The sequence below is a fragment of the Emiliania huxleyi genome, assembly GCF_000372725.1.
Source record: "Emiliania huxleyi CCMP1516 unplaced genomic scaffold EMIHUscaffold_413, whole genome shotgun sequence".
NCBI classification, from domain to species: domain Eukaryota; phylum Haptophyta; order Isochrysidales; family Noelaerhabdaceae; genus Emiliania; species Emiliania huxleyi.
Genome location: NW_005198880.1, coordinates 42,263 through 55,225, shown reverse-complemented (window position 1 = coordinate 55,225; position 12,963 = coordinate 42,263). Strand labels below are relative to the sequence as shown.

General features: G+C 63.0%; 3 protein-coding genes across 3 annotated transcripts; 2 read left to right on the top strand and 1 right to left on the bottom strand.

Moving 5' to 3' along the window:
• The first annotated feature begins 475 nt into the window (after positions 1–475).
• Positions 476–1,640, top strand: EMIHUDRAFT_370036 (hypothetical protein). The gene has a single exon (XM_005769628.1). It carries the CDS (start codon positions 524–526, stop codon positions 1,439–1,441), a length of 918 nt encoding a protein of 305 aa, XP_005769685.1. The 5' UTR covers positions 476–523; the 3' UTR covers positions 1,442–1,640.
• Positions 1,641–6,055: 4,415 nt separating this feature from the next.
• Positions 6,056–7,033, bottom strand: EMIHUDRAFT_244226 (hypothetical protein; the record flags this gene model as incomplete). Its single annotated transcript, XM_005769627.1, has 1 exon — positions 6,056–7,033. One exon carries the CDS (start codon positions 7,031–7,033, stop codon positions 6,056–6,058), a length of 978 nt encoding a protein of 325 aa, XP_005769684.1.
• Positions 7,034–9,891: 2,858 nt separating this feature from the next.
• EMIHUDRAFT_445246 (hypothetical protein) lies at positions 9,892–11,222 on the top strand. The gene is made up of 2 exons (XM_005769626.1): positions 9,892–10,404; positions 10,762–11,222. Exons 1-2 carry the CDS (start codon positions 9,917–9,919, stop codon positions 10,901–10,903), a joined length of 630 nt encoding a protein of 209 aa, XP_005769683.1. The 5' UTR covers positions 9,892–9,916; the 3' UTR covers positions 10,904–11,222.
• Positions 11,223–12,963: the final 1,741 nt, after the last annotated feature.

Sequence of the window (12,963 nt, the reverse complement as noted above, 5' to 3'; positions counted from 1 at the left end):
TGCCGTATTGGGAGCGCGACTGGTAAACACGGTAAAGGCTAAAGCCGAGAGACGGCGCGGGGTGTGGACACCGTGGCACACATTCAGTGGAGCCGAGCGCGAGTCCCTTCGTGCTTCGAGCGTCGACTGGGTTTTTTGGTTACACTTTCGTTCGGACACGTTCCCCTCCGCCCGGGCGCAGCCGCACCGCGCTGCCAAAGCGGAGAGCGAGCCCCAATCTGAGACGCAACCCCCATTGACGAAAAAAACGCCTCAGCCCTCACGAGCTCACGTGAGCCCTTAAGCTTAACCAGGAAGCACCAAAAGCTAAATCTTCCGCATACATGTACCGCAAATCTCCTTTTCATAAATGCGAGAAAGAAAACCACCGAGCAGTCAACTCAGCGCGCGCGGAACCCCTCAGAGGGAGCTTCGTCGAGCGGCGCCCCGGCAGTAGACAAGAATTCTTGTGTGTCCTGCGACTCGGCGTCTCTCGCGCGGCTGGCGACTTTGCTCCAGCGATTCATTGCTCCAAGAAACAAAGATGCGCACCGAACGACTGCTGTCGGTGAACGAGGACCGCGACTCCCTTCTCGACGCCGCGACACACGCCGATCCGGCAAGGCTGCGCGCCCTCCTCGCGCGGGGCGTCGCCGCCGACGACCCAGAGGCGGAAGGGTGGGAGCAGCCGCTGGCGCACGCGGTTTCACACGGGCACACCGAGTGCGCCAAGCTCCTCGTCGCCGCCGGCGCTCGCGTCAACAGCTCCATGGTCCTGTGGGCGCTCGAGGCGCTCCCAGATGGCGCGATGGCACGAATTCTGTCGGGCGCGCCTGCAGAGAAGAAGGGCGGGCAGGCGTGGGGCGAGAGGCACCGCGCGCTCGCCTCGAGTCTGCTCGTCCGTACCTGCGCGCAGTCGGGCGGACCGCGGCTCCTGCAGGCGTGCCTCGACATGGGCGTGCCGGCCGATTTTCAGCTGACGATCGGCGACAGCCGTCTGACGCCCCTCGCCCTCGCCGCGGCCGTCGGAGAGGAGGCGTGCGTCGAGGTGCTTCTGCACGAGAAGGCGGATCCTTCCCGCACCGCGTTTGTCGCCGGCAATCACACCACCCCGCTCCAGCTGGCGCGCAGCGCCGGCAGCTCGGCGGTGGAGCTCCTGCTGCGCCAGGCAGGAGCCAGCGAGCCGGCCGCCCAGCCAGCCTGCGCTGCCGCGTCGTCGGATCACGCAAGCGAGGTGGCCGTCGACGCTTCCTCTGTCGGAGCGGACCCGTCAGTCTGCGCCGCCGACCCGGCAGATTCGGTGCACGAGCGGTCCGCGAACGCGGATCTGCGTGTGGCCAAGACGGTCATGGGTGGCTACCGCTCGCCGCTCCGGAGCAACAGCAACTCGCCGTCTCCCCCGGCCTCGCCCGTGTGCCGGGCGCGACTTCAGCGATGGTTCTCCACGCCCGCCACGGAGTGATCAGTTGAGTGCACTGACGGCAAGCATTTGCGCGCGAAGAGCCGCGCGGAATGCAACCTTCGGGGAGGGCCTGATGAGTGGTTTTGGGCACTGCCATCGGGGCAGGTGAGAACACTGCGAGAAAGAAGAAGAAGCCGACAGCAAATTTCAGTTGACGCAGGGAGGTTTCTGTTCCACCGCTCTCTCAGAGAGATTTTTGAAAACCTCAGCGACCAGCGCGCAGCGCCCTCCCAGGTTGCAACGGTCGCCGCCAACTTTAGGCTGTATACCTGTTTCCTCGCTCATCCCGTCTCTTCCGTGTTTCTCTACAGTACCCTCTCGTTTCCTCTCTATGTTTCCCGAGGAAACTCCGTGGAAATCAGCTGGTTTGGGCCCAAAATCAGCCAAATCGGCAAAATATTTTGCGGGTATACCTGGAAAACCCCGGGGCCGCAGACCGCTCAGTCTTCGCTCTTCCTCTTGAAGTCTTCCACCGCGCAGTCCGCAAGAGTGAAGAGACACCAGGTCGCAGCTCGCACGCAGGGACAGGACTCAGGAGCGGCACGCGCAAAGCGACGAGCGGGAATGCGGATGCGGTATTCCCAGGTAGAGGCTGGTGATGGCGAGGGTCTCGCCGAGTCGACGGCGCAGGTGCCTCAATCCTGGCCTCCGGCGGGACGCCTCGCCGGCCGTGGATCCCCGGCGTGATGGGGGCCTCAGAGCTCAATGCGCAAACCGAGATGCGGTGAGCGAGCGCCCTAGCCTGAGCGCGCGCGGCGGGAAGCCGCGGCGCTGGCGGCAGGGTCGGTGACGGTGGATAGCGTGTTGGGCGAAAAAAGGGCGGAGTCGCGACGCTCCGCCGCTGCCACGTCCGGCCGGAGCCCGTAGCGCCCTGCACGGCGGGGCCTCGTGACCTACATCGATGTAGATAAAGAAACCACACTGCGCAGTGCACACACCACGAGATATGGCTGGATGAGCCTTCGGCCAGACGGCACCCAACCCTCCCTCGCCGCCGCCGCCCGCCCCGCCGCCGCCCTAGCCTCCGCCGCCGTCCGGCATGCCGCCGCTCTCGCCGCCCTCGCCTTCAACGCCGCCCTCTGAGCAGTGGTCGAACAAGAAGATTGGATAACTCGGCTGACAATCTTCCGCACGGCTTAACTGTCCTGCTACAACTCTACGCTACACGAGGTGCGAGGGGTCGGGGCCAAGATAGGCGGCTGCACGTGTGGGCGCGAGTACCGCTATACGTGTCTGCACGTGTGGCCACGTATCTTGGCTAACAGAATGACATGTATCAGCCCCGCCGAGCTCGATGCGCGGCAGCGGGTGAGGGCGGCTATTCTCCCCCGAGGCAGGCAAGTATACACAGTCCCTCGTGTCGCGCATGTAAGTCCCGGTTGCCGTGCGCGCCAGCGCGTGTGGCCGCGTACCTTAGCTAAGATACGCGCGCACGGGCGTGGGTGGGCAAAAACGGGTCACTTTGCGGGGTGACTAGGTCCAGCCCTGGGTGGCATGGGTTGTGACATTTGGCGATTCCGCGGCTTACTGGGCCCCTGAGCCGCTCCCCGTGTGCGATTCTTGTGGCCCAGGCATGGTACTGATAGTAAACGGTTCAGAACCGGCCAAACACAGGCTACAGCCCCACACACGCGCCCGCCATAGCTCCTGGAGAGCATGCGCGAGTGACGCGCTACAAGCCGCGAGAGTAGCATCAGAGGCAGGAACGACGTGCTCTTGCTGCACCTCGCAGCTGCACCGAGTGTGCTCGCAGTGTATGCTACGGCCGCCGCCTACGGCATTGCTCTCGTGCAGCTAGGCGACGCAGGTCCATCAGCAGGGCATCCAATGCGAGCGCAGCAGCGCACATTGTGCGTAGCCGCGGGCAGGTGGCAGTGCACAGCCGCACACCGGCTCTGGCGGCTCGTATGCCCCCGGCAGTGCTGCTAGTCATTAACTTGCGTAATGGGGCCGCAGCAGGCTGCTGCTGTGGCAGCAGCAGCAGCCTGCTGCTGCCTGATTCAGTCAAGCCAGCGGCGCAGCGAGGCGTGCAGAATTCGCGTGGTTTTGTCCCTCCTGAGGCTGAGCGCATTCGAGCCCATCGACCGGAGTTGGATGGTACCACGCGTCTCACTGAGACGCGGGGTACTGGCCATGGCCGGACGGCCGAGCGTGAGGTGGCGAGCGGAGCGAGCGACAAAACAACGAGAAAAACAGGATCTGACGGATGTCAGCATGATCGTCTCGTCGTCGCCAGTGGCTGGGTCTTCTGGCTCCGACCGGACGGCTCCAACGCCCAGCATCTGAGACATGAACGCGAGGTCAAATTCTGGCACGTACGGCGGCAGCTCGGGCATCTGCCTCTGCCCCCTCGCCGCATCCGCGAGCGCGCTCGTGTCAGCTCGCCGCTGCTCCTGGTGCCGCTGCTTGGCCGCCGCGCTCGCACTCGCTCCGCTCAATGACATCGTGAGGCTGCAACGGTCTGCGAGCTCCTTTCGCCCAGCGGGTCCACCACAGAGTTCTCCCAGTCATGTGCCCAAATGCGCCCGCCGTTTTTCGTCATATCCCCCCCCCTCCGAAACCCGCCGACTTTGATTGGGTCCGGTTCAACCTCACTCCCATCTCTATACTTTCAGATACAAAACGTCAGATCTGTGCCACCCTGGGCTGGACCTAGTCGGGTTTGCCGACTATGAGTCTATGACGGTCCACTGCTCTCTGACCCGGAGCGGCTTGTGCTTCCAAGAACGAGCCTCAATCCACGGCGGATGAAGGACTACGAGCTCGTCCTCTCCCTTTGGCAACGCCTTCGCGCCAAACACACCGTGACGTGGAGGCATGTGAAGGGTCACAGCGACAACAAATGGAACGACTACGTCGACGAGCTAGCTACTCGCGGCAGGCAGGGTGACAGAGGCTCAAACGCTGCCGAGTGGGCGGACGACACCATCCCGACGGACACTCCCGACGAGGGAAGCAACGCGGAGGGGGGCGACAGCAGTACCATTGGACACGGAGCAACGGGCGGCGGCCAGGACTCGGAGAGGCAAGATGGTAGCGACACCGACTGTGGGCCTGCTACACCAACGGCTACAGCCCCAGCCAGCCCTGTCAGCCACCCCTCGCCCGCCACCGACCCTGAAACCGCATCCGTCGCTAACCCTTAACTATTATGGCACATGGATACTGAGGGTATGTGCTGCTAGATTTCACGGAGCTGAGCTCGTATCTGCCTTTGGTAAGCAGTTTTGCGTTCGGTAATGTCTGCGGTAAGCTATTTCCGTGTACGGAGGGCCGCGTCCGGACGACCATGAAACGTCGGCCCGGACTTCCCGTGCGGGGGCCTTCGAGGAGATGGCGGGTATGGCGCTTGTCAGAGCGTCCCTCGTCTGGGCTTGGCATCACACCTCTCCCATCCACGCACGTGTAGCTGCGGAAGCAAGTACTCGTAAAAACGGCACGTCAAATGCAGCATCTAAAGAAGACGACATGAATGTTCACAGAGAATGTTCAACTGTTCAGACCTTTGCGCGGGGTGTGTGTGAACAGCCATTCCGCATGGTTGAAGGTTTGAAGGGGTCTGTCAACCACTTGGTTGATGGTTGAGACCTCTGTCAACCCGCTGGTTGACAGTTGAGGCAATCGGCCTCAACCACCGCTCTCGCCGCCGCCGCCCTCTCAGCCGCCGCCCTCGCCGCCGCCCTCACCGCCGCCGCCCTCGCCACCTCCACCGTTGCCGCCTCCGCCCTCGCCGCCGCCGCCACCATCACCACCCCCGCCCAGCTTTCCTCCCCAGGTGCCAGAGGGTGCACCGCAGCGCCCTCCTCCGCCGCCATCGCCTCCACCTCCCCCACCTCCCCCACCACCTCCGTCTCCCCCGCCCCCGTCTCCTCCGCCGCCGCCCCCTCCGTCTCCCCCACCTCCATCTCCACCACCGCCGCCCCCTCCGTCTCCCCCACCTCCGTCCCCACCACCGCCGCCCCCTCCGTCTCCCCCACCTCCGTTCATAGCACCATTGCAGATGAATAGGACAAGTATGTAGGTCCAGGTCCAGGTCCAGGTTTAGGTAGGTAGGTAAGAGATATGAACAGGTCTCAGGTGCAGGTGTGAAGTACCCACAGCAGTAGATTTAGGCTAGAGCCGTTAGGTTGCGTAGAGTCAGTTCGCGTCTTGTGCTTTTATGTGTCGCTACACGAGTCTCCCGTGACACGAGAATTTACAGTAGGGCCGAGCGTTTTTGATCTCTGGGTGAGTGGGGGGCCGAGCCGCCTCGGGGTGGCGGGCGGGCGGGCGTTTTGAAAACCAGAAAACAGAAAACAAGAGGACCCGGTTGCTCTCGAGGCTGCGCTGCGCTCCTCTCGGACCTCTCTCTCCGAGCTCGGCCTGCTCTCCACCCGGGAGGGCGGGCGCCCCTCGCCCGCCTCGCGCCGCTACGCGCCCTTCCAGCTGGTGAGCAAGCCCTCCAACGCCGACGGCGGGTACGGCGTCGCCTTCTGGCTGGGCGGCGGCGAGGCGGCGGCGGAGGGCGAGGCGGCGGTGGCGCTCCCTGATGTGCACCTGCTCCAAAGGCTGGTTTGCGACCGCCGACGTCCCCCCCCGCGTGTGAACGGCGGCGCACCCCCACTCACCCCGACCTTACTCGCGGCTGAGCGAGTAGCACGCATCCCAAAACTGCGTCTCTGCCTCAAGCAACGTCTTGGTCGAGGTTAGGAGCGCCGTGTACGGAACATCCGCCTTCATGAGCACTTGTGCGGCCATCTCAACGAGGTCGTCTTGCCCGGTCGCGTGGAAGCCGTCCGTGCCGTAGGCGCATGTGCCGGCGACGCTTTCCCCAGTCGCCATGAAGTCCTCGAGGTGGTCCGACTCAATCTGCTGCTCCGCCAAGAAGTCGCCAAGACGGGCCGAGAAGTGTGCCAAGAAGTTCTTCTCAGCGGCTGTGTCGACGGCGCACATCCTCGATTTGCTCAGCCGCTGAACCAGTCCACCCCATATCGGAAAGCAGACGGCAAACGCGACAGCGGCCTCGGCTCTTCCCCCGCCGCTCGCCAACTTGTCCACGAATTCCGCGTATGCCTGGGCACCTGGCACCGGCTTGTAGTTCTTCACGGCTCTCATCAGGCATGCAACGTCGTTGCATCCGAGGAGTGCCCGGAGTTGTACCATCAACTCCGCCGAAGCATCAACTTCGCCCGCAAAGAAATAGTCGAAAAGGTCTATTTGTGGGTTGATGCGCGACTCCTCCAAGGCCTCCTCGGAGGTGGGTGCCTCTGTCGCCGCGAGCGTATCACCAGGCCCGAGAACGAATTCGGCAGATGAGACATCGGTGTCGAGGGAGTTGCCGCCTTGGTTGGCGAGGCTCGCAATTGATTGAGAGAGAGAGCGAGTCATGTGGTACTGCTCCATCGCGAAGCAGAGCTGCTGTTCGACGCTGAGGCGACCCTCCTCGGCGCTAATGAGATACGGGTGGTGAGCAAGCTTGGCCGTCATGCGCACAATGTCTTCGTCGGCGATGATGCGCTCGATGGCCTCCTTTGCCACTGCCAATGGCTGAGAGCCAAAGGCGTGGCTATGCGTTGCAGCCACGATGGTGATCAGAGCCGAGGTGCGACCCATGGTATCTGTGTGGGCCTCTCTGTGTGTGAATAGGAGGTATTTTCTTCTCAATAACAAGGCTTGTGAACTCACAGACCAGCGCACAGCGCCATAGACTATGCAAGCATATCTTGTTTTTGCTCTCGATGAATATATTAAACCGCCCCCTCTACAGAATTGAGAAGATCATTAATTAAGGTTCTTCGGGCCCCTTTAGGGGGGCAAACCCTGCCCGGCCCCTAGGACCCCAGGTAAGGCCCAGGTGTGGCCTAGGGCATCAGAAGGGACCAAGAGGAGTCCAGTCTGAGCCATAGAGCCCATGTCTTTGCCCCCGAAGGTCGCGTTCAAATGCCCGGAACGGACGTTACAGTGGTGTCCGGCCGGCGCGATCACCGAGCTGTGACGCTCAGGGAAGTCCGATGAGGTACTGGTTTCTTTGCCCAGGGCTGGCCTTCCCCCCAGGCTGGATCAGCTGAGCAAGGTTTGGGGAGAATCCTATAGTAGGATCTTCAGATATTTTGACGGATGACCAAAATCACCCCGTTTTTGCCCATTTTCGAAAATATACGCGCTAGCTCGCAAGAGGTAGAGCCGCCGGACAATCTTCCGGGCTCAAACAAATGGAGTCCAACCGTCGGGATCCAGGGCAGAGTCCACCACTCGGGCGGCGTGGTCTGGTGGCCTAGAGTAGACCAGAAGACAAACGAAATCTCGCAACCGCTCCACTGGCCGTCTAGCGTCTTGGTTAGGCCTTAGCGCCCGTCGGCCGCCGCTGGCGCCGCCGGAGCTTCGGACGGCCCGCGGTCGTCCCACTCTCGTCGTTCTCTCTCCTGTCGCTTCATCCTCTGTCGCGTCGCTCTCCTCTGCCTCGTTCTGAGACGACGCCGCCTGCCCTCGAGCGCTAGCTCGAGCGCCTGCCGCTCCCTTGCTCTCGCGGCTTCTCCCCCGCCTCTCGGCGCAGCTCCACTCTCCTCGCAGCGTATATTTTGGCCCCTCGAGTTTATCAATCTCTCCTCGCGCAAGGACGACTCTTCTGACACCCACTCCGATCATTTGCCGCCAAGTCATGTCGTTGCTCAGGTCCAATCTCGTTTTTTGGACCCACTTGTTTTTGTACCTCGCCACAGATGATCTGATTCAGATGGTGTTGGCGCTGGGGTCCCCTTCGGGTGCGTCGTGACAGCTGACGACGGGATTGCCCCACAGGTGTTTCGTCCTCTGGTTCGTCTTCCCCGGCTTCCTTCGTCCGTTAGGCTCTACGTTCAGTACGTTCCGGCGTGGCTCACCCTCCATGCCGTGAACAGGCGCCCTACTATCCATCCTATGTTGTTCTCTCGCTCCTCTGCCCGTGCCTTGGTCTTGACTCTTGTCGTTGTTTCGTACCCATGTCTGGATGGCAGTCGAAGCTGCCTTCCCCACTACCTGCAGTTCCTTCGTCGCCTCTCCTTTCTTGGTGGCGCGCGCGGGCTGTTCTTCTCAGTGCGCGCCAGTCCCGTGCCCACCCAGTGTCGTGCGAGAGAGCACTTGGAGCACTTGGAGTGCAGTCATCAACCTCACGCCCAGGACCGGGGAGCTAAAAAGAAAGAAAGAAAACAGTCAAACCAAAACGAGGGATGGGAGGAGGACAAACAAGGTCCCCACCTGCACGAGCAGGATCTGAAAGGACGATCAGGGACACGGGGGAACGGGAGTGGGGGGAGCGCATCGCGACACGGAGGGGGGCTGGGCAGGGTTCACCCACACGACAGGGTCCCAGGGATTCCTCTCTCGTATAGGACGGGTACCGGGGAGCCAGATAGGCGATAAAATACACACCTCTCACCACATAATTTTAAACGTCGCACGACACTGGGCACGGGACTCGCGCGCACTGGCACTCGTAAAAGAATTTGCGCGCCGCGCACGCACATCACTGGGAATCCCTGAGGAGAGCGACGCGACAGAGGAGGAAGCGACAGGAGGGAGAACGACGACGAGAGTGGGACGACCGCGAGGTGGCATAGGATGCAGCGAGGTGTCGGCCGCCGGTTTATGCTACGGACTGATCAATCAGTTCACTATACCGTGACTGATCCCTGCGAACAGCAATGCACGCCGAGACGTATGTGGCGAGCGCGCCACGATCCGTCCACCGATCCGGCCGATGGCCGAGACCGCCATTTACCGGGGCGCGTAAGGGGTTAAAGATGCCCTGCAGGCATATTCAAGATGCGTTGCGTTTTCCCTATTGAAAGTCGCGACAAATGTCCCTCGTCCAGCCTGCAGCATGGCGAGGCGCGAGAGCGCAACGCGGTCGCGGTGGCGCACCGAGAGGGGCCGCCTGGCCACCGCTGCCACGGCGCCGCACGGACTTCACCCACTTTCGCGACTGTGGCCATCCAACAGTCTGCCGGCGCGGCGGGCGCATTCGAATGCGCCGGCCGCGCCGGCAGACTGCCAGTGCTTGCTATCCCGGGCGCACGTCAGCCGCGAGGACAGCGCTGCATCGCCGCCACAGCAACGCCTCCCCCGCATGGCCGCCGCCAGCAATGCCGCCGCCAGCCGCCGCGTCCAGCCGCCGCCGCCAGCTGCCGCCAGCACTGCAGCGACAGCCCTCTGCTGCCCAGGCGCCGCCGCGGCCACGAGTGTCACCGCCACGTCCCACGAGTGCCACCGCCGTCAGCGTCGCCATGGCCACTGCCGCCGCCAGGGGGGCGAGAGAGGGGCTCCATATGTGTGTATGAGGTGTGTGTCTGGAGGCTGTCGCTTCCTGTACAGGAAACGCAGGTATTTCGAATAGCAAACGCGCTTATAGCTGCAGGGCATCTTTAACAGATACTTGACTCTCCATGGAGGTTGAGGTATTTTTTTCTTCTATCTGTGTCGGCCGCCGGTCTTCGGCGCAGGCAAGCTCAGGCTAAGCTCATGGGCGACGAAGAGAAGCGGGTAACGCGGCGATGGAGCGCCACGCCGTCGCAACCGACGCCCGTCCTGCCCGCCATTGCCGGGTTCACCGCGTGCGGCGCCCTTGCGATGGGCTTTGGCGCCGGGTACGGGTCGCGCTCCTTCCACCAGTCCGAGGCGTATAAGGAGCTGCTGGAGAAGTTCCCGGACCGCCCGACCGCCGAGATGGAGGCGTATGCGCGGCGCGTCGGCGGCCGCGCGCTGCTCGCGGGCACCGGGCTCGCGGCGCTCATGGGCGTGGGGGCGGTCGCCACGGCGCGTGCTTATGGCATCACCACCGCCGCGCAGTTTGGGGAGGAGGTGCGGCGGTGGTTCCCGACGACGGATGTGCTGCGTGAGGGCGTCGAGAATTCGCCGCTGCAGCCGCTCCAGCGCAAGCTGTCCGCCAACCTGCAGACCGCGCGCGACTCTGCGGGAGGGGCCTACCAGCAGTCGAAACTCGGCCGAAAGCGAGCCTCGCACCGCCCTGGCCCCACCGCCACTCCACCCTGCCTCTCCTCCTTCCCTCGCCCTCCCCTCCCTCTCCGTTGCTCTCCCCTCCTCCATTCCTCTCCTCTCCTCTCTACGGTCGCCTCCCCCTCTGGTCCCTCCCTACCCCTTCCACTCCTCCCTCCTCCCTCCCCTGGGGTCGCTGCCCGCCTTTGCCCCTCCAGCCCGCCCTCGCTGGGACCGTACCTGGGCCATTTCCCGCCACACGCCGCAGCTCGCCCGCCCGTCGGAGTCCGCCGCTCCCCTCCCCCCCCCCCCCCCACACACACACAAAGCCGCAGCCTCTCACCACGGGTCCTGCCTGCCGCGCCGCGCAGGCTGAGCGCACAGGCGCAGGCGAGCAGCGAGAAGGGGCAGGCCAAGGTGGAGAAGGCGATGCAGCCGTGGGAGAAGGAGCTCCTCGAGAAGCTGCGCGAGCTAGAGGCGGAGGATGCCGCCAAAGCCAAGAGGGCGTCGTGAGGGGTGGCGAGGAGGGAGGGGGAGCTGCACTCCCCCAAGAGAAGGGAGAGAGGGGGGAGGGAGGTAGGGGGGGTCGACGGGAGAGCGTCGGCCGCCGGGGGTTGCTTGGCCTCCTCCCGCCGCCGCGCGAGGAGAACTCCGCGGGGCTTTTGTCCGCTGTCCGCTCTAGTCTCTGTGCACACTGTGTGTCCCTACCTAGTGGCCTGTGAGATGTGACTGTGGCTCTCGTGGCTCGCGTGCGATTCTAGTCTCGCTCCGAGCAGCATGGTGTGGAGGTCTTGCTTGTGCGCGTGGAATACATCCGTGCTCTAGTACTTTCAAGGCTAGACCCAGTCCCAGGGATCGAAGAAGAATGCAGCTAGAGATTTCACAGACCGGGCGCTGACAGAGAGTGAAACTGACTACTGAGAGAGAGAGAGTCTACTCAGAGGACAGACACAGCGAGAGCGGTGGAGCGCGTGCGAAAATGTGCGCTCTCGAAGCGAGGGGCACGACGACGCACGTGTGCTGAGTGTGAGCCGTGACGAACCGGCGTGGCAGCGTGGCAGCGAAGGCTGACCGCCACTGCAGCATGTCCGCCTGCTAGGTCGCCTGCTGGGAGCTGGAAGAGCTTGAGAGCAGGCAGAGCTCACGTCTTTGCCCGGGGCCAATGTACGAGCGTGAAGTGGTGGCAGCTGGAGCAAAAGGAGCTTCAGAGCTGCGTCGCGCACAAAACCACCAGAGAACGCGGTTTGTTCTCAGTCTCCTCGCGCCACACGAGGGCCGGCCGCTGTGCACTTTGCATGAGCACTACTACTCCTCCTCCAGCTTAGCTGGGGAGGTTCGACAGCACACTATTATGCTCATCGCGAGTGCGCCTCCACTGATCAACATAGCAATGATTGACAAAACGAAAGCGGCGACGCTCAGTCCATTTGCCTGCGGTGCAGGGCAGCACTCAGCTATGCCCAGCCGCCCCTGCTGCTCAGCCCGCGTGCCGCTCAGCCAGAGCCCATGTGCGACTAGGGCATCTTTGACCTCTCTGCTGCTGAGCAGCAGGACGCGCGTCCAACAAGCCTCAGTGCACGGCATGTGTAGCGACAGTCCCAGTGCCGCGGGGACGCACGTTTGCAACCTGCATGACCCGCTCGATGCGTGCTCCGCAATGAAGTTTCGCCTCGGAAGTAGCGCCGTGTTGATACCACGCATCGGCCACCTTCGTGCCGCGGAGACCTTCCGGCATCGCGCAGACGTATCAAAGTGGTGGTGGATGATCCGAGCACCGAGGCGGGAACAAATGTTGTAAGTGCGACAATGGTCATTTGGCCTTTGTCGGCGCGGTTGATTTCCTTCACCAATCGAGAGGCTGTGCGAAATAGCGGAGCAGAAGAATGTGACTGCGCCGCGGCTCAAGAGTGCTGTGATGTCACCCGTGCGATGGCGCTCTACTACTCGGTGGTGCATTGCGGGTTATCTCGGTCTGCTTCTCGAGGAGGCATTTGGTGTTACAACATCTAATACGGCTCAGCATCATGGCGGCCGGCACGACGCTCCGTCCTCCTCCTGCGGCCGGGCGGTTCGCCGGTGAGGACGACGATGAGGACGCAGGCGACAGCATCCCTGACCGGTTGGAAGGGCCGCGGTGGGCACGCATCATCGTCCGCCGGCTGATGCTCGAGATGACCTTTGTCCTCGCCTTCACGTCGCCGTCGTCTTTCAGTGCAGCCCGGCTAGTCCTTCACCAACCTCGTGCTATTTTGCCCTTTGTGCCTCTCCGACGGGCGGCCTGCAACAGCAGCTCAGGGGGTGCTACTAGACAAGAGCCCCGCGGGCATCGACGCCGAGATGCTCTCCACCACCTTATTCCTGCTCATCGGCATCCCGATCTTAAGAGCTGCTATGTCGCGCGTGGTCGACTGGCTGATCGATAGGTAAATTCGCGCCGTCCCGTTCTTCCGGCGGCCTTAGCGAGGCAAAGGCATCTGCGGTCAAAGGGCTGAGGCTACGGCTGGCAAGCCTCCCCTCGACGAACAGACGAGAGGGAGCAGGCGTGCACCAAGGCTGCTTTGCGGCACAACTGG

Excerpts from the sequence above, each read along its gene's own strand:
- EMIHUDRAFT_370036 (XM_005769628.1), top strand. The coding sequence starts at position 524 with ATGCGCACCGAACGACTGCTGTCGGTGAACGAGGACCGCGACTCCCTT.
- EMIHUDRAFT_445246 (XM_005769626.1), top strand. The coding sequence starts at position 9,917 with ATGGGCGACGAAGAGAAGCGGGTAACGCGGCGATGGAGCGCCACGCCG. Across the intron at positions 10,405-10,761 it reads CAGTCGAAACTCGGCCGAAA|GCTGAGCGCACAGGCGCAGG; the intron begins GCGAGCCTCGCA and ends CGCGCCGCGCAG.